The sequence below is a fragment of the Lissotriton helveticus genome, chromosome 5_1, assembly GCF_964261635.1.
Source record: "Lissotriton helveticus chromosome 5_1, aLisHel1.1, whole genome shotgun sequence".
NCBI classification, from domain to species: Eukaryota; Metazoa; Chordata; class Amphibia; order Caudata; family Salamandridae; genus Lissotriton; species Lissotriton helveticus.
In genome coordinates this window covers 1,016,475,461-1,016,499,199 of record NC_136065.1, presented here as the reverse complement: position 1 = coordinate 1,016,499,199, position 23,739 = coordinate 1,016,475,461, and the positions used below count along the sequence as shown (strand labels likewise).

General features: G+C 42.8%; 1 protein-coding gene across 2 annotated transcripts in view; it reads left to right on the top strand.

Annotated features, from left to right (window-relative positions):
- The window catches only part of EDRF1 (erythroid differentiation regulatory factor 1), a 411,894-nt gene that overhangs the window by 73,793 nt on the left and 314,362 nt on the right, over positions 1-23,739 (top strand). For both annotated transcript variants that reach the window (XM_078643521.1, XM_078643520.1), the window contains exon 3: positions 20,085-20,151. In XM_078643521.1, coding sequence (XP_078499647.1) covers positions 20,085-20,151 — 67 coding nt within the window. The remainder of the gene's footprint in view (positions 1-20,084; positions 20,152-23,739) is intronic.

Genomic DNA, 23,739 nt, shown 5'->3' with positions numbered 1-23,739 from the left:
GCTGAAGCAGCCGCAGCGGCAGCCACTAAACCGGCTCCCGTAGATCGAAAAAAGCGTACATTAAAATACATTGACGGTGAAACGATGCTGGCGGTGAAAACGTCATCAAAAGGCGACTGCTCAGCGTTACCGATCAACTATCCACTCAATTATACATACATAATCGATGCAAACTCCGTCCCTTTTGCTCGAATCCCTGGAGTGGGGGATAGAGTGATTACAAACATGGACAGGAGAAGCTTGTTAATCGCAGACGCACATATGGGCGAGGGTCTCAGACACCTCAAACTGAAAGATTCTCTGGAAGAATTACAATCACGGTACTGGTGGCCAGGCATGAGCCTGCATTACACCATGTTTGTAAAAAACTGCCCAAACTGCAACAGAGATCGCAGTGGGGAGAGAAACAGTTTAATACCTCGTCGTATCAAGGCAGATAATATTACCAGCAAAAAGAATGGCTTGCGATTAACATATACAGGCTAGTTTCCACTTATAATGTAGATCACCAGCACTCGGCTGACGTCCGGACTATTATACAAGATTTGCGAGTCTAAATGGCATATACGCTAAGAGCATGTTACGTTCGACCATTGTTTTCACTCTGGCACACCAGCCTGGGGGGAAACATGGCCAAATGAGCACAGCCCAGCGGGAATCTTCTCACTTCCTTCCTGAGGGTACTGGATGGTGTAAAGAAAAAACCAAGGCAGAAAGCAATCTATAATGGAAAGGATATTAGGTTCGGGAGCTGGGTGGGTCAAACATCTAATAAGTGTCCAACGTAGTCTAAATAACTTGCCAAGAAATTCTCTGAAGGGATTCAGTCCGTACGAATTATTATTTGGAACTAGGATGTTGATCTCTGACCTTGATAGTCAGACTTCAGTGGTTAAAGAAAAAAGCTTTGATGTCAAAGACCGTTTGGCTATTTTGCAGGACTTAACAAAACAAGAAAAGACCTGAGCAACATACAGTTGAAACAACAGCCAACGACCACTGAAGAATCACCACCTGTCCCAGCAAGACCTGTCTGGATTCCAAAAGTCGGGGATCTAGTCAGGGAAAAGATCGCGGTAAAGAAGGAATTTGGGCCTTCCTACAGAAAAGCAGTTCCTGTCTTGTCTGTCAACGGGACAAGATCAGTTGTACTACCGCCACTTGCTGGTAAAAAGGAGAACCGAGTTGTATCCATCGACCTGGTAAAACCACAACATGTGGCCGATAACAAACAGTAGGCCAAGTGGACTCCCAATAAGTAGCAGAACACCAAGGTTTGCTACCAGCACAGAGGTCCTAACAAAAAGGCTCATCACATTCGAAACGCCTAAAGAAGAACAAGAAGGACTATGCAACAATGCAATAGAACTCAGACCTCTTAAAACCCAAATAAAGACATTTAGCAGAGACACACCAATCTATACTGAAGTACCAAGTGAAAATGCAAAAAACAGAAATCCTGAACCAATTGGAACAATTGACAGAACTGCATCCGGTTACTTCATCAACTTCGATGATTCCTCTGACGGCTTCAGTGAATCAAAGACACAGCCATCATCAAAATCCTTTAAAGACAAAGCTAAGGAACTTTTGAAACATCTGAAAGAAACATATCTGGTTTCTCCATGGATTGAATTTTGGGTGGGTTTTGGTGCATTTATCCTCATACTTTGGCTCATCATGGTATTTACTTTGGGACGCTTCATTGAGGGAAAATATGCTAAAATGGACACAGCAAGTCAGAACATCAACTTGGTCCTCAAACCACACACATCTTCACACGTCGAGAAAAGAGAACTTTCTTCAGCCAACTTCACAGCCAATCCTATACCTGGTGGGGTAGCCTGGGACAACACTGACTATGAAATTTATGGTCCGGTCGAGATCCTGAAATATCCACACCAAATCAAGATCTCCTTGAGTGACTTTGCAAAACCAAACTCATTTGCTGATGATTGGGACTTCGAAAGTATTAACAACATGATGTCTGACTTAGTAATGTCTGCTAAATTTACAAAACATGATTATTTGCAAGGTTCTACAAATTATGATAGTATGTATTGCTATAACCATTATGGTAACCATTTTTTACATAAATCTGCACAACCTAGAAATGTTTTAAGTTATAATCAATGGGAACATTGTGCTACACCTCCAAAAGGAAGCTCTAGAACCGTATATGACAAATATTCATATTTTTCAGGTTTTAACATAAGTAATGCTGAAACATTTTATTTTAAATTCTCAAACAAGACAGGGATGAAAACCATGATAACCAACACAAAATTGATATATTCAGATTCATTCTTTGAAAAAATGAATACATTTGGATTTGATTATTGGGACAAAAATGTTGATTGGAAAAGTGTTTGGGGTACAAAAGAATGGCAAGTACAGGGTATAGAAGCTTTGTTTAGAGCCTGCATGATCCCAGAACAAATGATATTTTTAAATGACACTGTTCAACAAACCACCTGTCTTGGCTTAGCCAAAATCAAAGATTTAATTAAACCGTCTATTCCAAAGCCAACAATGTTTAGCAATAGCTCTGATACAGATGAAGAGATAGACGTAAACCATATACTAAACCAAAACAGAACACATCCTGATTGGAAACAATGGTTGATCTGGCCCACAGATACAAATAACTGTCAAGATAGATTCCTGAATAAAACACAGGGTTTCAAAATGACCAGGCCAGACCCTAGATATCCCCAAAGACATCACCGAGGGATAATAACAACCTACAGTGTGGGCAAATTATGCCTTCAATGGCTACAAACTTCCACACTGCCTGAAATTAAGCAACACCTAACTTTACTTACTGATGGTGCTGACTTGCGTGATTTCATAATGGGACCACGCAAACAGCGTCAAAAGCGTTTCATAGCAGCCTCTGTATATGCAGCATACAATGAGGCCTGGAAGGTTACTCAAATTGAGACAGCAGAAAGAATACGGAAATTGACCGTATTAATTTGGAAAAATCACTATCTGTAGTGGACAATGGGTTAATGACTCTGTCCTCCAGAATTTTTTCATTGGACAGCATTGTGTCTTCAGCAATCGATATATTATCGCAAGACTTACTGTTATTACAACATGGTCAGTCACAATTGCGTTCCATTGTACAGCTTGGCTGGACGTTACAAAATCTGCGTTCAGGCTATGTGCCTTGGCGTTTAATCAACACAACGTCACTATTCCAAATCTTTAACCTTACTGATAGACAAATCGGTATGGCGCAAAAGGGTGCTGATTATACAATCTTGAGCATTGAAAAACTAGAAAGATTACCAATGACAATGTCAGAACGACCTGTCTGTGAATGGATAATCCACGGAATCATAAATATTCCAATCTCAACCTTCAGGTTTCAATACTGCCAAAAATATATACAGGCTGGCATGTACGAGAAATTGGGAAAGGGGTACCTTAAAACAACTTGGAACCTGCCCTATTCACATGCATGTGTCAGTAATAAAGGACAGAAAGTGTTTCTTAGTGGCAACAATTGTGCTATGTCACTATGCGGCACGCTTCTGTGTAACGGTATTAGTTTGCACGGAGCCTGTGAAGGGAATTCATACAACCTTTCATGTCACCAGCAAGGCGCACCTGCAACTGAAATAGAACCATTCTTTCAAAGACTCTATAATGGGAGTTACATTCTTATTGTAGACCGCAGATGTTGTAGTCTTATGCCCGGGACTCCTTATCTAGTCACTACGACGGCGAAGGTCAAGTGCTGTGGACGTTCTTTATTCCCCAGCTCCTTTCCAGACAGGGAGGCAAGGGCATGGCCCAGTTTGAAAATTACTTCTATTCGAATAGATACTTTAAGCAGAATGAAAACAGTGCTTCTTCAGACGCCTACAAGGCTCACGTCATCAAAAGAAACGTATGATCTACAAGTCGCAAGGACGACTGCAGAGATACATACATTATTATCAACTAATTCCCCCGTACATTTCGCGGAAATCCTGAGCGAAATCTTAAATATTTCTGATACCAATGGGATCTCAGGGGTATTTAAGACAGTATTTTCGATGGCATTAACACCATTCAAAGCCATACTGGGTATTTTTCCAGATTTCGTCCATTCGATTTTTGGCGGACTTCCCCTGATCCTGGGACTAATTGCAGGAATCCTATTCTTAGTCCTTATTTTTCGTTATGGCAACCCATGTCACAGATCAAACTCTCGCGACAATGGAAGATACGATCCTAGCCATTGGATACCGGGACCGGATATCAAAAATCCTGGGACTCTCCCGGCTTAGAGACCTAAACATGACTTGGTTTCTATCATTTCGACCAATGTGGCAAAGGTGTGTTTTACCTGTACTAAGGTGTCTGCTATGCGGAGAAGAATGCGTGTTAGACACCTGTCTGACGCTACAATCGGATGCGCCAGTGGATGCAGATACACTGTTGGTTCCTACCAAGGTTCACGCTTTGTGCTGCCCTCAAAGGCTGCCAATCCTGATGACGGCATTCCTGGAATCTTCACCACTGCGATTGAAGAGTAGTGAAGTTCAAGATGAAAGCAGCATCGAACAGGTACGACCTTCTGTCAGCAATGCGAATCAGAATGTCAATGCAGACAATCATGCGCACGAATGCATGGTTACCCCTATTTCCGACTTAGTGGAACTTTCCCATGAAGCTGTTGACAGTTTTTTCGAAAGCCTGAATGATATGATGTTCTCTCCAGAACAGAAATAGAGACTTTTGAGCAAGCTCGCACACGGCTTTCCCTGAATTCGGCCTTCAACTTTAAAAATAAAGTCACATGAACAATTCTTCCCACCAGTTCACGGACAACAATTTTTTAGCAGCCCCAAATTATTTTTCACAAATTTTTCGGGACACTTATCTTCTGCTTAAAGTAAGAAACTATTCCTAGAGAACTAAGATTTCTATTTTTAGATACTTTATAAACTTTAGTTGCCCGCTGGGATGTTCACAAATATTTTATTATGTGATGAGATGGTCTCGAACTTCCTTTCTGTATAGCTATATTAAGAGCCATTTCATGTGTATTTTTCAAATACCAAATTAGCAATAATGCATACAAATGCGTGTTTACTTTTGCATTTAATTCATAGCTTAAGTGCATACAATATATATGACTGCAATTTTTCAGTATATTTGAAAATTTCAAAATGCATTTATGTATTTTGGGGTGGTAAGGTATACAGTATACTCTATAGTATGTTGTACTATGTTATACTATGCATAGATTAGTAAATATGTCCATAGTTAGCGTGGAGTGGGTGTCATGTATTCCTATAGGTTCTGAATCGATCCCCCTATTCCTGACCCTATTCTGGTTAAACTAACTATCGAGTTAACTAACAGTCAGCCCATGAGGCAAGAACAGCCCCCATGATGCAGATACCGTTATCTGACGCAGTCACACTACGGCACAGGAACGTGTTATCTGATTAGGTCATAACGCTTGAGATCTAATTAGACAAGCGACATTCCTCCAGCCCCTGATAAGGCATACGACGTTCTCATAACAAATCAAACCTATGACAACCTGGAAAATCCGTGCGGCCATTGTTTTGATTTCACAGAGAACTTTAGTAAAGTATGTGCTAACGAGCAAGTCGTATGACATCTTTATTGACGTATCTATGTCCATCCTTACGTCAATCTCGGCACCTTTAAGGTATAAATATTGCCGATCTTGCCCTATGCAAACAGTCGCGTGGTGACAAGACGGAGCAGCCATACTTGCCGAAGCCGAGAGCAGAAGCAGACCCCGCTGGCAGCAGCCCCGCCTTCCTGACGCGCTGAGAGACGCGCTGCTATCTCAAGCCGAGAGACCCAGCACCGGCGTTTCTGGGCAGCCCTCGCAGGCAGCCTGGAATATCGAGAGCAGAGAAAGAGATATCATTCCTCATTCATCCTAACTTCCAGGTACAGAACTGAATAACCCCTCACAGAGAATTCTTTAGTTATTCACTTGGCAAAAACAAACTTAACTTAAACTGTAACTTTCTATTCCCGCCCACGCATTAGACTTAGGTCAGGTACACGGGGTAGGCGTATTTAGAAACACCAGTTGAGTACGTTTAGTCAAATGTATATGTGTATGTAAATATATTTTAATCATTTTAAACATCATATGGCTCAGAAACCATATCAATGTTTTTACAGTATTATTTTATACTATTGCTTTTAATGTATGCACTTTACTTAACTATAAGTATTGCAATAATATCGATCCATTTCTCATGTATGAGAAAAGAGACTGATCAATAAATAACACCTTTTTATTGAACACGCCCGTCTCTTCCTTTTCTCTACAATCTGATGAGACTAAGAATGCACGTACTGACTGAGTAAAATAATTGCCTTGTGCTCACACGACTCTCGAGATTGACTCTTGATTAGGGGAGAGCAAAGTTGTCATGTTCTATGGTTGTCAGAAACTAAATCCCTTCTTGTCTAATCAGGGAAGTTAATTCCTCCTTGAACATTCGAGAAAGTTTCTAGCGAACTGTGAGCTACGCTGGCAAACCCAAAAATTAAGTCTAGTATCGACAGTAGTAGACCTAGTTAACGTCTGGTCTAGGCCTTTACTGCTGTAGGTATTATTCCAATGTGCAGAGCCTATTGGGAAAATAGGAGCTACACTACAATACCAATGGGACTGGTGCTGATGCCAACAATGAGAATAGCACTGATGATAACAATGGGACTAGTGCCCATGACAACAATGAGAATAGCACTGATAACCATGGGACTAGTGCCTATGACAACAATGAGAATAGCACTGATAATACCAATGGGACTAGTGCTCCTGACAACAATGAGGATAGCACTAATGATAACAATGGGACTAGTGCCAATGCCAACAATGAGAATAGCACTGATGATAACAATGGGACTAGTGCCGAGGCCAACAATGAGATTAGCACTGATGATAACAATGGGACTATTGCTCATGACCGCAATGAGAATAGCACTGATAACCATGGGACTAGTGCCCATTACAACAATGAGCATAGCGCTGATGACACCAATGGGACTAGTGCCGATGACAACAATGAGAATAGCACTGATGATAACAATGGGACTAGTGCCGATGCCAACAATGAGAATAGAACTGATAACCATGGGACTAGTGCCCATGACAACAATGAGAATAGTGCTGATGATACCAACAGGACTAGTGCCGATGCCAACAATGAGAATAGCACTGATGATACCAATGGGACTAGTACTGATGCCAACAATGAGAATAGCGCTGATGATACCAATGGGACTAGTGCCGATGCTAACAATGAGAATAGCACTGATGATAACAATGGAACTAGTGCCGATGCCAACAATGAGAATAGCACTGATGATAACAATGGAACTAGTGCCGATGCCAACAATGAGAATAGCACTGATGATACCAATGGGACTATTGCTCATGACAGCAATGAGAATAGCACTGGTAACCATGATAACAATGGAACTAGTGCCGATGGCAACAATGAGAATAGCACTGATGATGACAATGGGACTAGTGCCGATGCCAACAATGAGAATAGCGCTGATGATAACAATGGGACTAGTGCCCATGACCACAATGAGAATAGCGCTGATGATACCAATGGGACTAGTGCCGATGACAACAATGAGAATAGAACTACGGATGCCAATGGGACTAGTGCCGATGACAACAATGAGAATAGCACTGATGATAACAATGGGACTAGTGCCGATGCCAACAATGAGAATAGCACTGATGATAACAATGGAACTAGTGCCGATGCCAATAATGAGAATAGCACTGATGATCACCATGAGACTAGTGCCGATGCCAACAATGAGAATAGCACTGATGATAACAATGAGACTAGTGCCGATGCCAACAATGAGAATAGCGCAGATGATACCAATGGGACTAGTGCTGATGCCAACAATGAGAATAGCACTGATGATAACAATGGGACTAGTGCCCATGACAACAATGAGAATAGCACTGATAACCATGGGACTAGTGCCTATGACAACAATGAGAATAGCACTGATAATACCAATGGGACTAGTGCTCCTGACAACAATGAGGATAGCACTAATGATAACAATGGGACTAGTGCCGATGACAACAATGAGAATAGAACTACGGATACCAATGGGACTAGTGCCCATTACAACAATGAGCATAGCGCTGATGACACCAATGGGACTAGTGCCGATGACAACAATGAGAATAGAACTACGGATACCAATGGGACTAGTGCCGATGCCAACAATGAGAATAGCACTGATGATAACAATGGAACTAGTGCCGATGCCAACAATGAGAATAGCACTGATGATAACAATGGAACTAGTGCCGATGGCAACAATGAGAATAGCACTGATGATGACAATGGGACTAGTGCCGATGCCAACAAAGAGAATAGTGCTGATGATACCAATGGGACTAGTGCTGATGACAACAATGAGAATAGCACTGATGATACCAATGGGACTATTGCTCATGACAGCAATGAGAATAGCACTGGTAACCATGGGACTATGCCCATGACAACAATGAGAATAGCCCTGATGATAACAACGGGACTAGTGGTGGTGGTGATAATGAAAATAGCTCTGATGATAACAATGGAACTAGTGCCGATGCCAACAATGAGAATAGCGCTGATGCTACCAATGGGACTAGTGCTCCTGACAACAATGAGAAAAGCACTGATGATAACAATGGAACTAGTGACGATACCAACAATGAGAATAGCACTGATAACAATGGAACTAGTGACGATACCAACAATGAGAATAGCACTGATAACAATGGGACTATTGCCGATGCCAACAATGAGAATAGCACTGATGATAACAATGGGACTAGTGCCGATGCCAACAACAAGAATAGCAGTGATGATAACAATGGGACTAGTGCCGATGCCAACAATGAGAATAGCGCTGGTGATACCGATGGGACTAGTGCCCATGACAACAATGAGAATAGCACTGATAACCATGGGACTATGGCGCATGACAACAATGAGAATAGAGCTGATAATACCAATGGGACTAGTTCTCCTGACAACAATGAGGATAGCACTGATGATAACAATGGAACTAGTGCCAATGCCAACAATGAGAATAGCACTGATGATAGCAATGGGACTAGTGCCCATGACAACAATGAGAATAGCACTGATGATAACAATGGGACTAGTGCCGATGTAAACAATGAGAATAGCACTGATAATAACAATGGGACTAGTGCCAATGCCAACAATGAGAATAGCCCTGATAACCATGGGACTAGTGCCCATGACAACAATGAGAATAGCACTAATGATACCAATGGGACTAATGCTGATGCCAACAATGAGAATAGCACCGAGGATAACAATGGGACTATTGCCCATGACCACAATGAGAATAGCAGTGATAACAATGGGACTAGTGCTGATGCCAACAATGAGAATAGCACTGATGATAACAATGGGGCTAGTGCCCATGACAACAATGAGAATAGCACTGATGATAACAATGGAACTAGTGCCGATGCCAACAATGAGAATAACACTGAGGATAACAATGGGCCTAGTGCCAATGCCAACAATGAGAATAGAACTGATAACCATGGGACTAGTGCCCATGACAACAATGAGAATAGTGCTGATGATACCAACAGGACTAGTGCCGATGCCAACAATGAGAATAGCACTGATGATACCAATGGGACTAGTACTGATGCCAACAATGAGAATAGCGCTGATGATACCAATGGGACTAGTGCCGATGCCAACAATGAGAATAGCACTCATGATAACAATGGGACTAGTGCAGATGCCAACAATGAGAATAGCGCAGATGATAACAATGGAACTAGTGCCGATGCCAACAATGAGAATAACACTGAGGATAACAATGGGCCTAGTGCCGATGCCAACAATGAGAATAGAACTGATAACCATGGGACTAGTGCCCATGACAACAATGAGAATAGTGCTGATGATACCAACAGGACTAGTGCCGATGCCAACAATGAGAATAGCACTGATGATACCAATGGGACTAGTACTGATGCCAACAATGAGAATAGCGCTGATGATACCAATGGGACTAGTGCAGATGCCAACAATGAGAATAGCACTGGTAACCATGGGACTAGTGCCAATGCCAACAATGAGAATAGCACTGATAACCATGGCACTAGTGCCCAGGACAACAATGAGAATAGCACTGATGATACCAATGGGACTAGTGCCAATGACAACAATGAGAATACACTGATAACAATGGGACTATTGCTCATTACAGCAATGAGAATAGCACTGATAACCATGGGACTAGTGCCCATGACAACAATGAGAATAGCCCTGATGATAACAACGGGACTAGTGGTGGTGATAATGAAAATAGCTCTGATAATAACAATGGGACTAGTGCTCATGACAACAATGAGAATAGCACTCATGATAACAATGACTATAGCTCTGATGATTAATTCACAACAGGGTTACTAATGGAGAATTAACACCATCCATGGTACCATTCCAACTATTATTTCTCACAAAAGGTAATCGGATGGTTATTTCAAAGAAAATGAATAGTGCACCAAGTGAAACAAAACAAAGGGCATTTGCTTGTTAAAGACGAGAACCCTCACTCACCCATGGGGTGACATGCTTCATCATTGGGTCCCTTCTTACACACAGTGCCCGCAAGGTGCACAGTGTGGGCTACAACTCTCCCTTAGAAGAGGAGCGTGAGATGTTTCCTACGCCAATGTAATGTGTCTGTGAAGGGCAGAGTGCTAAATAATATGTGTGTATTAAAACTACCTAATAATTCGTAGCATTCTTCAGGACGAGTGTCTTGTCACTCTGCAAAAATTCACCCCATATTAACACCTTGGCTGCTATTGTTATTCCTCCCCTGTGCTGGGCCATAATAGAAATGGGTGTGGTCATGACGAGCTCAGCTCGTCATGAGCACACGAGCACCGTGCATCAGGACGAGCTGAGCTCGTCATGAGCACCGAAGGGGTTAACGTCATATTTAGGTTTATCAATGAGAAACCAAACAAAATCGCTAGCCCAGTATTTTCTGTCATGTTAGAAAAGAACCAAGTGGAGCAGAAACACGAGTATATCACTATCTACAACCCACAGCCACAGCTGTACTATATAAATCATCCTCAGTGTGTGTCATATCTGCATAGTGTCTCGTCATACGGGTATTGGTCTTTTTACATCGAAAAGCACTTAAATATTCCACCATCCTCTGTCTCACCTTCCTAGTAGTCATTCCAATGTAAATGAATGAACACGGGCACAAGATCATATACACTACATCACTCGTATTGCAGTTCATATGTGAATTTAACCGCCATGGTGTACTTAAGCCCAAGTCCAATTCTGTCACCTGTTTGGTAAACGGACAAACAGAACATGCCCCACATGGGAAATGTCCTACAACTGGTGAGGCTCCCCATAACGTAGTTTGTCTGTTCCCTTGTTGTTGTTGCTTAAGTCTAGTGTGTACTAGCATGTCATGAAGATTGCTACTAGGTTTCAGTGCAAAAAGGGGTTTGTCCTAGGCCAAAGACCCTGTATTCAAGATATGCCATGATTTGTTGACTGCTCTCTTAATGTTCTCAGTCAGGTTACTAAAAGTTGTCACATACACTAGCCTCTTATTTGTAACTTTCTCATAGTTTTCAAGAAGTACCTCTATTGCTATTATGGGCTCGCTTTCGAGCACCATACACCAATTTAGAGGGGTAGTTCCTTGCAAGAAGTTCTTCACTTAAATTCAATGAATGAAATTTATATCTCTCAACTTCGCTACAATTTCTCCGTAGCCTTAAAAATTGACCAATCGGAAGATTATTCAATAAGGCTTGTGGGTGAACACTGTGGTAGCTAAGTAAAGAGTTCCTTGCCATCGGTTACTGATATAACTCAGTTTGAATTTTACCGTTCTTAGTGTAGAGTCTTAAATCTAGATAGGAAACATTCATATTACTAGATTCACCAGTAAATGTTAAATTAGGATCTTGGTCATTAAGCCAATGTGAGAAGACATCAAGAGGCTCCTGGTCACCTTCCCAGATGACCAGGATATCGTCTATATATCGTCTCCACAATTTGAGGCGTTGTACAAAGGGGTGGCCAGCTGTAAAAATAAACCTGGTTTCAAAACCATACATATACAGATTAGCCATACTAGGGGCACAAGTGCTGCCCATAGAAGTGCCAGTAGTTTGCCAAAACAGATCTCCTTCATAGCTAAAATAATTCTCCTTAAGCGCCAATCTGGCACATTGCATAGCAAAAGAATTGGGCGTTTGATCTTCTCGCGGATGACTCTCCATTAGCTGTTCTATAATGATTAGCGTGTCCTCCTGTGGGATGTTCGTATATAACGATTCTGCTCCATAGGTCACCATCATATTAACAGTTGGATCAAAAGACACTGTATCCAGAAGTGTAAGTACCTGTTTCGTGCCTTGTAAATATGATGGCATCTCAGCCACAATTGGACGAAGAAAATGATCAACAAACTTGGATAATGGCTCCAGAACCGAACCAATACCCGACACTATAGGTCGTCCAGGTGGCGGTCTTTGTTGTTTATGTATTTTAGGAAGAATATAAAATCCTGGCACTCTCGGACGTTTTTGAATCAAAAATTCAGCTTTGAGATTTGATTTGATTTGATCCGCATATGGTGAGATTATTTAATTCATCTATGTTGTAGTGGGTGTCATGTCACGTGTTTTGGCACTTTTTTTCACTTGCACTTGGGCACCATTATACTAAATTGGTTGTGATCTTGAGATTATGATTTGTGTGTTACAGAGGGTGGACCATACTGAAGCTGGTCTTGCAAGTATCCATACCAATCAATAAGTATGATCTTTTTTAGATTAATATTCACAAATTTTTGCAGAGTGACAAGACACTGCTCCTGAAGAGTGCTACAAATGTATATCATTTAGCAGAAACATGTTGATCTAGTCAGATAGGGTACATCCATATCCCTACTGTTACACTGTTTTTAAGTCCATCCATTGAGGATATTGAATAAAGTTATTTTCCCTATATTAGGTGGTTTTAATATACACATATTATTTAGCACTCTGCCATTCACTCACACATTACATTGGCAGAGAAAACACCTCACGCTCCTCTTCTAAGGGAAAGTTGTAGCCCACACTGTGCACCTTGCGGGCACTGTGTGTAAGAGGGGACCCAATGATGAAGCATGTCACACCATGGGTGAGTGAGGGTTCTCGTCTTTAACAAGCAAATGCCCTTTGTTTTGTTTCACTTGGTGCACTATTCATTTTCTTTGAAATAACCATTCGATTACCTTTTGTGATAACAGGGGGACTAGTGCTAACGAGAACAATGAGAATAGCGCTGATGACAACAATGGGACTAGTGCTGATGACAATACTAATGACAACAACGAAAATAGCGCTGATGATAACAATGAGACTAGTTCATGATTGCACCCAAATACCGGCTTCACCCCGCTCTCTGTGTTGCTCACCTCCGTTACCCAATAGTCTTTTGCTTTTTTTTTTTTTTGCACACTGCACTTTATAATGCTTTTTAACTGGCAAAATCAGTTGCACGCTGCTGGTTAATCTGTTACTCTTTCAAATATTTTAATACGTATGGGATAATGGGCTGCTGACCATCTAATGAGTTTTAATGTGAAGCAATGTTAATGTTTGTGCTGTTTTGTATTCATTATAGGCCGATGACGTGTTGGTTGAATTGGTTTTAATTAAGTGCTATGTATTGGTGATTTTTCGATAATTGTATAGGTCAATGAATTGGGAAATGTGCAATATTTCTGTAAGAATTTATTTCTTGAAAAAGATTTTAGAATTTTACTGCGCGATATCACTTTCACAAATGCACTGTTGTGCAACAGAAAATGTATCTTTGCTCTTTATTTACTGCTCCAAGTGGCAGATATCATCGTGCATCATTAAGTAAATACAATGATGCTTTTCTGAGTGTCATGTCCTAATGACATCTTTCATCTTTTTTTTTTTCTTTGTCCTCTGTAAAAAGTATTTTGCTTTTTGCCGATGGTGCACAGCATTGGCAAAGCCAGAAGGTTGTGACGTTCTGGCTTTCTGTTGTTTTACACTTGTTTCACAGTGCTGATCCCAGAGATAAATCCTACCGTGCTTGCACCTAACAGTATTTACCCTTGACACTGCAGGCTTTGAAACGTGATGCAAAAAAAATATTTTTGTGGAGTTTGCCAAATTAACTTCTCGCACAAATACGTATAGGTATGCTTCTATTTGTTTGAATAAAAATTGCACCTTGCTCCTTTTCGACTTAGAGTTACTGTATTTCTTTTGGCTCTTTGTCTTGAGTTTTTACATGCTCTTTTCAGCTTTAGCTGATAACCTATGTTTCTGCATCCGGTATGACCCATTCGGAGGGTGTGCAGAAGGATATCCGTGCTGGAGTGGTTAGAGCGCACTGTGTGCGTTCCCATGAGGCCGACGTGCCTTTGGCTTGTGTCCATCCACTCGGCAAGTGTGATGACGTGGCTGTGTGAGAGCACACTCAAAGCTTTGATGCTTTTGGTTATTGTGGTCCATTGAACACAAATCCAGGCGTTGACCGTGGAGGCGTGTTGAGACGCAAATCTGCTCTTAATCATTCTTTCTGCATTGAGCATCGGTCCTGCAGTTTTTTTCCTCTCACACCGGGCAGGGTCCAGCCCTCCATACAAACCAGCATTGGCATAGCCAATAGGTCTCGCGTTTGGGACCTTATAAGTGTTTAGCCATGCAACAGTTGATGTTGCACCAAGGATATTGTGTTGCATAACTAAATACTTATAAGGTCCCAAAAGCGAGACCTATTGGCTATGCCAATGCTTGTTGGCACTTGACTCAGGGTTGCAAGGCAGAGCAGTCCTAGGTTTAGTCAGTAGGAGGGCTAGAGTCACAGCACTCAGCAACACAACTTTAAATAAATTGCTATTGTTGGTGCTTTTTCATATAAAAACAAAAAGTACTTTCTATTACTAAATACTGCACCCAAAATCACAAATGTATACAAAAAAGGCAGGTCAAGATGACTATGGCGAGACCCTTTAAAGGGCGTCACACCCAACGGGGGGGGGGCGCACACTAAAGAGATGTCCACAGACGAGAGCTCCTCCTAAATGTACCCTGTACTCTCCTGTGCTGGAGGCACCTCTAATGATCTGTGCACCAGCAAGCTCTGGACCGTAAAACCACCCGCAGTACCTAACACAACATACTGGATACAGTCAAAGTTCAAGCCTGCAGGCTTTGTCTAGGTGTTAACACAATTATACAAAGCTGAATTGTGAGATCTAAACACCCTACAGTGTGTATTAAAACATTTCTATATGGTACTACCGTTCATACAATTGACCAATAAGACGATAAGTCACTGTTAATACTGTTATTGTTAATAAGGATGTCAACGTTCAATATTGTGCAGGGTATAAGTGTTTTTTCTACCTTTATATTTAATTACAAAGCAACCCCTAGACCCAGTAGCACTGGTCATGCACCGTGGAGCCCTAAGACTAAAGTTTGAGCGCTAGGAATGCTTGAAAAAAGATTAAGATTCTGCACATTACCTCTCCTTTCGCCTGGGAGACTTTTAGGAACACAATGGTGATGCTCTTCGACCTAATGGGGAAACCACAGCTGCTCCTGGTCAGTACCCCAATCAAACTAATAAGGTTTCTGGGGTGCCCCTGCTATCAAGGAGTACAGCAAGCCATACATGCAGATTTTAAGATGTGGCCTTGTAGGGCACACCTTTCCCAAGGAAATCTCTCTGCAGCCGCTATGGGAAAGCCTATTTTGTGTTTTTGAGCACCCGTCAGTGCAGAGATCTTTTCTTTTTCCCGCCGTGGATGCCCAATTCTCAACTGGGGTAGTGAGGGAGCAGGGTTTCTTCTGGTGTAATCATTAAATAACCCCCGTCACTGGTCGTATCGACCTTTGTTGATCAGCAAAGAGAGTAAGGAGCGATCATCTACACGGATACATTGCAAATAATTATTAAAGACTTCTACTACAGTCAAAGAGAATTTAGGGAACTTAAAGGGTATTATTTACAATTCTTTTAGGTTTTTGTTTAATTAAATATTAGTCTTTAGCTGTCAGCATTAAAAGTTAATATAATTCATTAATCGATATTTGATTATAAAATAGAATATGATAGTAGTTATAATAACAGTTAATATTGTAGTAATACAACAAGGGTGTTTCACAAAGGTATTTCTTTAAGTAAAATTGTGATGGAGTTGCAGCATTTTGCTGTTAGCGGGAGACTTTAGCCACCAGGGGCCTGATTACAGATTGGATGCACTTTTCCTGTTAGGGCCACAACGCAGGTGCGCCGTTTGCAGACAGGAAAAACGTCCTATCATATAGAATGCTCTGCCCTAAGGGCAGCCTTGAACTCGCGCTGCCCAGGGGGGCAGTTCATTCATGAGAAATACGGAGCAGCTGTTTAAAAGCTGCTCCGTGTTTCTTGTGCAGGTGGGGATCACCTTGTAGGTGGGGGCAGTGAGTGACTGCATCCGCCTGCAAGGGGATGTCTGGGGTGGGGGTCCATTGGACCCTCTTTTCCCCTGCCAGATGGCTGCCATTTAGGTGGTGCACTTAGGGCAAGAAAGCAAAAGACACACAGATGATGGTTGGAATGCAGAGCACATCAAATATTCACCCCCAGTCAAAAGTTCTGGGTTAAATCAATCATTCTTTTGCTCACCATGCAACTCCAGTTTAGACACAGCCATATGCAAATCAATCTTGACACTGTGCCTCATAGGAACAGTCCAGCCCGAACTGCCAAGCCAGGTCCTCCCTGGACAGGAAACAAGCATCCTGGGTCCGGTTTTGAGGTATCACCCCTCATCCGCCAGGCTAGCTTGAATCCAGTGGCACGGTGAGCCCGGGACCCGCGTCTGAGCATATGCGGCGCACATAGGGCGAGAAAGCAAAAGATACACAGATGATGGACGGAATGCAGACCAAATCAAACATTCACCCCTCCTGTTAAAAGATTTGGGTTAAATCCATCATTCTTTTGATCACCATGCCACCCCAGTTTAGACCCACCCATATGCAAATCAGTCTTGACCCTCTGCCTCATGGAAACAGTCCAGCCCGAACTTCCAAGCCAGGTCCTTCCTGGACAGGAAACCAGCACCAGTTATATTACACAAGGACACATAAAATCTTACAGGCACAGGGACATTAAGTGATTTGCCCAGTATCACAGGCGGTTGAGCCGGTGCGAAGACTCTCACCTGGTTCCCCAACTCCAAAGTCAGCCGTAACGCCGAAGCCTCCATGTTCCGTGTTCCAGCTAGCATATACACTACATAATAAATGTAGGGAAAATAACAATTTTAACTTGTTTGTACATGTATAGCTTAAAGTTAAAAAAAAAAGTACCATGATGCGGTCTGGCCATATAAAGTTGCTTCTTTTCTATTTTTTACTTTAAGCTATGTAGCCCAGCAGTTTGTTCTGCTGTGCGACATTAAAAAAAAAAAAACATTGACAAAGCCAGTATATCTTGCATAGGTGAAACCTATTGGCTTTGCCATTGCTTGCTATACTGGGGGTTACATGTGCCCCCTCTGAACATAGTTGGAACACTAGCCTTTTTAGGTCTCGCGACCTATCAATGCGCATGCGCATTGAGCGGAGCGAGATATAAAGGGGCTTAAACCGAGCTTACTGAGATCGGGCGATTCCATGCAGTGCCCGTGAAAGCTCGCTCAATGCGCATGTGCATTGCCATAAAAAGTGCGTGCACAGACACCAGCCCCCCTCCCACAGTCATCCCCCAGCGTGCGCTGTGCCAACAAGCCTTTGAAGTGAAGCTTAGCTTCACTTCAAAGGTATCCACTACCCCCGCCCCCTGCTTCACACGTTTCTCGCATTTCTCAATCTCCTCCCTCCCTCGCCTCCCTCGCCCTTCAGCGTGCCTTCAGCCTCCATCCTTTCTTTCCCTCTTCCTTGTTTGGCCTTGGTACTTAGAATCCTTCAACTTCCAACACTCTCTTTCTCACCCTTCAGTTATGAGCTAAAACGTATTTTGGTTGCCACCGCCTTAGTGAAAGAAAACGGTTTGTTGCTGTATGCGTGCACGGTTGAGGGTGTGTGCTCCCTGTCACGTTTGCAAACGTGTATGTACCAACACACAAGCTCTCAAAAATATTTTATTTCTTTGGGAGCAGTTTCTGGTCCTGCCACTTGAGTGGAAAGTTAGCCACTTGTTGATAATGGTAAAGACCCTGCGGACTAAAAGTAACAGTCACTATAAAGGAACGTTATCTATTTCATACCTGCTTCCGCCTTCCAGTCTGTCAGTCTCCTCTCCCCATTAGCCCATCAGTTACACCTCTTCCCCTGTTTTTGGCAGTCTGTCTAATTCTTCTCTGGCTTGTTTGTTACTTCATTCCTGGAAGTCTTTCATTTTGACTTTTTACTGATTTCACTCATCTTTTCTCACTTCGTGTTGTCACACATTTTCTTGTTTTTTTAAATATTTTCTCCTCCGGCTCCAATATTTTTTTCTTTTTCGTACTTCTATACAGCGCGAACTTGACCCGAAGGTATCAGAGCGCTTTACATGAGCACCAGTTGCGTTATACAAGGACACGTAGGCAGGGGAGATTAAGTGATTTGCCCAGAATCACAGGATGTTGAGCGTCATTTCCGAGACTCACACCCGGTTCCCCAAATTTGAAATCGAGCGCCGTAGCCGTTAGGCTACATCCTCTCCCTTATTGCTTATATTCCCCATGCTCGCCTTGCTGTCTGACTGCTTCTTTATAATCGGCACCACCCTTCTGGTCTTTTCCATTTGTATATTTTAAAAACATTCCATAATGCAATGGCTCTAAATTAAAACTGTCTTTTATGAATCCTGGAGTGTTTTGCGAACAGACTGGTGTGTAGCCTTGTGCCAGACTGGTGTGTAACGTTGGTCGTCTAATGCAGCACTGTAGTAATGGAAATTAGCTTAACTGTTACTAAATGATTTTCTGCCTTTTAGTAACCATGTATTGACTGGTTGTCTTCAGCCACCTCCACGAGCAGACCAGTGGCCAACTCTTGCACAATAATTGCTACGAGTTATTTAGTGCATGGCTGTGACTATTCTGGAGTGCAGAAGGTGAACGAGCAATAAAGAGCACTTTAAGTTTTATTTTCATCTTGGCACAAATTGCTGTACATTCTTTTAAAAGGGAGGTTAGGGTTTACTTTTATTTCTCTGCCTTCAAAATGAGAGGATTTTATAAAGTGACCTATGGGACAATCTTGGTTGGTATAGGGAGATGATAGTCTGCCGGACATTCCATTTTACTTCAGAAATCATAAAAGCACGTAATAAAATACAAAAAATTATCCTCCAGAATAAAATCATCAGACCATATGTACTTTCGTTATACTGCAAGCTTCAGATGCTGATAGTAATTGCATATGAGAGTAAAACTACTCATCGAGAACAGAATTAAAAACTTTGAACAACTATCTGCAATTAATCACAGCCCATAAACCTCTTGACGTGATATTACAAATAAAGAGACTGTAGCTTTTGTAAAACAAGCATTGATAATGCAATAGGTCTCGCCTTTTATTAAGTTAAAGCCATTTGCTTTGCTAATGGTATTGTATAGGAAAGCAAATGACTTTAACTTAATAAAAGGCGAGACCTATTGCATTTTTAATGCTTGTTAATATAGCGATGAAAAGATTTGTTCTTTCACTCTATGCGGCTGTGCTGTTTAACTTCCTTTTAAGAAGAGATTTGAATATCCGAATCAACATATCCCTCTCTCCCTCCTTCCCATGGAATGTAAAGTATGATGTCTGCGTTGTTCACTGTATCCGGGTGTACACTGTACACTGATATATGTACTTTTGCTTTCCATGTATCCATCTGGAGTGTGCTTATGTTAATGACATTCTGTATGTTCCAATTTATGGTTTCAAAGAGTTTTGGTCAATGCACATTAAATTCTCTAGCTGTAATTTTACAATGTACATTCATCTCTTGCAGCTTTGGAATGGCGTATGATTTCATTGACTCCGTTGGAAACGATGTCGATGTTGTTTCTGATTCGGAGGTATGTATTTGTAAAATGAAACCATTCAACTTTTGCAAGTCATTTACAGAGTAATTCCAAGGCAACTTAAAAAAAATGCAACTTGAATTTTTATTGTCTTTTTACTGCCAATGTTTTGTAAGAAACTGTACTTAATGTGTCACTTCTCTTGTGATACTGGGTTGTAGCGGCTTCCGTAGGTTTGGGATACCAGAAATACTACAGATAATCGAACTGTGCGTAGCAGTGGTCTAATTTTACCATAGTTTATTATATCATAAGGAATATGGCAATGACAGCAAGATGGCTGCCATCTACTGGATTTCTGCTTTGGCTTCCAATCCGATCCAGTCAGCATGAAATGAGTTTCTGTGCGCTGCTGTTAGAGCCTTATAAAGAACGTATAGCGATGCATCAAAGAGAAGTGGTTATCTTTTTTCCAGGGAAAGTCATGGTTGTGTGTTTTTAGTTTTTTTCCTTCGGATTTTCAAACCAGTTTTTGCAGATGCATCCTGTTCCCACATGGAAGAAAGTACAATAATGTGTACGACTTCTGTGGCTTCCAAAAGTTGAGCCAATTCATTACAGTGGCAATTATGATTCCACTGTAAACCAGTATGAGAAGAGAAGGTTAATTAATATAGAGGTGGTGAAATACATGACTAGAGTAGCTGCAGCAAAGCTGGAGCAGTGACTGTACCCTGGGTGTCCTTTCTCCGAATGTCCACTACAAAAGGGGGAGTTGGGAGATTATCTTGTCTCATGCTCTACCTTGGCAAATCTATTATTAATACAGTGGGTATGTGATAAGGCAACCCCTACTGCCACTCAATTTTTGAGTGAGGTTGTCTTCAGAGGAGTCCGAGAGATGCCATAATGGTCGAAAGCATGGTTGCTGGTTTGTGTGCAGGCCACGTGGCAATCAAGTGTTTTTGGACCAAAGCATGGGGGTTGTGGCCTTTTACTCCTGCTGTGCCAGGGACTGACCTACTATGGGTCCTGAGCAACTCAGCCAAGTATTACCCTTTCAGTACCTGACTCTCAGTGGTAGCCTTGGTCGAGCAGTCCAAGGCTTTTCAGGGGGAAGGTAGGGGCAAGGCATACACAGTCAACAGACTCAAAGTACGAACTGTAGCCCCAATAAACTCATTGACTTGTCAAATACTTGCTTTTGTAGCAAAACTCGTATTTAATGTAAGCACACAATGTATATACACAGGTCACTAAATAATATTCACAGTCTGTTACGGTTGACACACCGAGTCATCCTGGGTGGTGTCTCGTAGTGCCCCCTCCCTTCTAATGGAGTTGGTTAGTCTTTGTTCAATAATGGAGGCGACTTTCAGGTGTGGCCCATGCTAATCAACATGCAGTAAAGTCTCCTTTTGACTTTAAGAGTCAAATAAGCAGTGCCAAGCGCCAAGTTCACGCTAATCCCAGGTAAGCCAAATGGCCTGACAGGGCAACCGGCGAATGTAGGGAAGACAGGGGAGTGTCTTCTTGTGATCCGCCCTCTTGATGGTGGAGGGCTGCTGAATCTTGCGGTCTCTTCTGTCCTGGCTGCTGCAATCTCTGGGTGGCTGTGAGAAGGTGGCCTGGTATATGCTGTCCACTAATTAAAGTGGGCACCCTGTACCAGTCCACACGACCCTTATGATGTATGAGTCAAAGATAACCTTTAGAAAACTATCCTAGTGGTAGCTGTGAGAGCCGCCTTCAGGCCTTGAAGGAATGTAAAGCAGCTTGTTTTACCATAATATCACCTCCTGAATGACTAAATGAAAGGAGAACCACACAGTAGTTATATAAAAATATGTATTTATTAATATAACACTCTATACTCAAGATAATAACATAAAGTACACAATACTGAATCAATAGAACATTTGTAAGTAGCACAATACACAGCGGGCTCCGGGGGAGACTGAACCATATACTAAAAAAAATTATAACAATCATGACTTGACTAGACACAGTGCCAAGAGCATGTAGAATTGCTGGGACCCCAAGGAACCACCCAAGGCAGTGACACAGGGAGCCCACGGAGGACGGGTGCAGTGAGGAAGCACAACCTCGTGCTACGTACAACTCAATGGGAGTCGCGGGTGCAAAGTTACAGTTTAAGGACACATCTACGAGGACTCCCAGCAAACCCTTTGGGACATAGGAGGTTCTAGAGCCAACCCACCAGTGAGTACCGAAGTACCCGTGTTACCTATCCCGGAGGAGCCGGGTGCATAGGGGTCAAATGGTGTCGGAAACCTTCGTCGTTTTCAATGGAGAGCTGAAAAGAGGTACTGCTGCCAGGAAGGCGAAGAGTCTCCGATGGAATCCAAGCCTGGATTCTAGATGAGAGGAACCTGAAAGCAGAGGGGACAGAGTCTGGGTCACTTCAGGTGACCAGGGGCTTTGTAGTCGAACGCCCACCAATGTCTGGTGCTTCAGGTGCGAAGAAGGGATGCTTGACTCTGCAACCACGGGGACCAGGAGACGTCCAGGACGACCAGGATCTGGAGGTAAGCTGTCCCACGAGGGATGTCGCGTGCTGAGGGGTCGATGTCCGGCTGGAGCACCAACTAGCCTTGGCAAATGCAACCCACACAGGAAGGACAAACAGGTTATGGTGTGGACCAGCAAGGTCCAGGGGATGCAAGCAATGGAGGTTCAGGGCACATATGGAGCAACCAGGAAAGCCCAAGAACAAACAAGGTGACCCTCGCTAGGACCCACAGGCCTACGGACCAGGAGTCGTGAGGAGACCTCAAGCAAATTTACAAAGCACCAGCCCATGGAGCACTCTGTGCGAGGAGGCCAGATTTCTTCGGTGCAAATACTGATCGGGGTCAGGACTACATGGAGTCCAAAGCACAAGCTTGGTAATCGCCAACAAGCATATGCACTTGCAAATGTAGGCTGTGCACAGGGGTTCGAGTCACCCGGTCCCCATGAGGGATACTGGTCTCAGAATCACTGAGACGTCAGATCAACCTCCAGGACCTTCGGAAACCCACCTCCTGTATTGCTGAAATCTTCGGAGTCCTCAAGCTCTGGAGAAGCAAGCCGGTCAGATGTGCTTAGGTGCCTGCTACTGCAGGGGTGTAACTCATTTACTCCAAGGGAGATTCTTCAGTCCTGCAACGTTGTGAAGGCAGTTGAAGTGCTTGGTTTCTTCTTAGCAGAATCATGGGCAGGTAAAATCTAAAGTCCTGTAGTCAGGTAACCCACTTTATACCCATGGGAAGGGGTTGGACAGATTCTGTGGACCCTCCTAGGGGAGGGGCAGGACAGAGGGGTGGTTACACCCATGTCCTTTGTCCAGTTGCGTGCCAGAGCAGGAGTCAAGGGTCCCAGAACTGGTTTGAGCTGGACTATGCACAGGGACACCAAATGTGCCCCCAGTGCAGACTTTCTGGCACTCATAGAGTGCACCAACCCAGCCCCAATACACTAAATCCTGTCTGGGAGGTGGTCACACCTCCCTGTGACAGGATGCCTATTGTCATGCCTTCCTCTTCTCAAGCTTGGCTCAGCAGCAGGAGAGCAGAATTGTGTCTGTGGCTGGCAGCGTCCATTTTGTGCTGCCAGGGTCGAGAAAGCTGGTACCTGGTA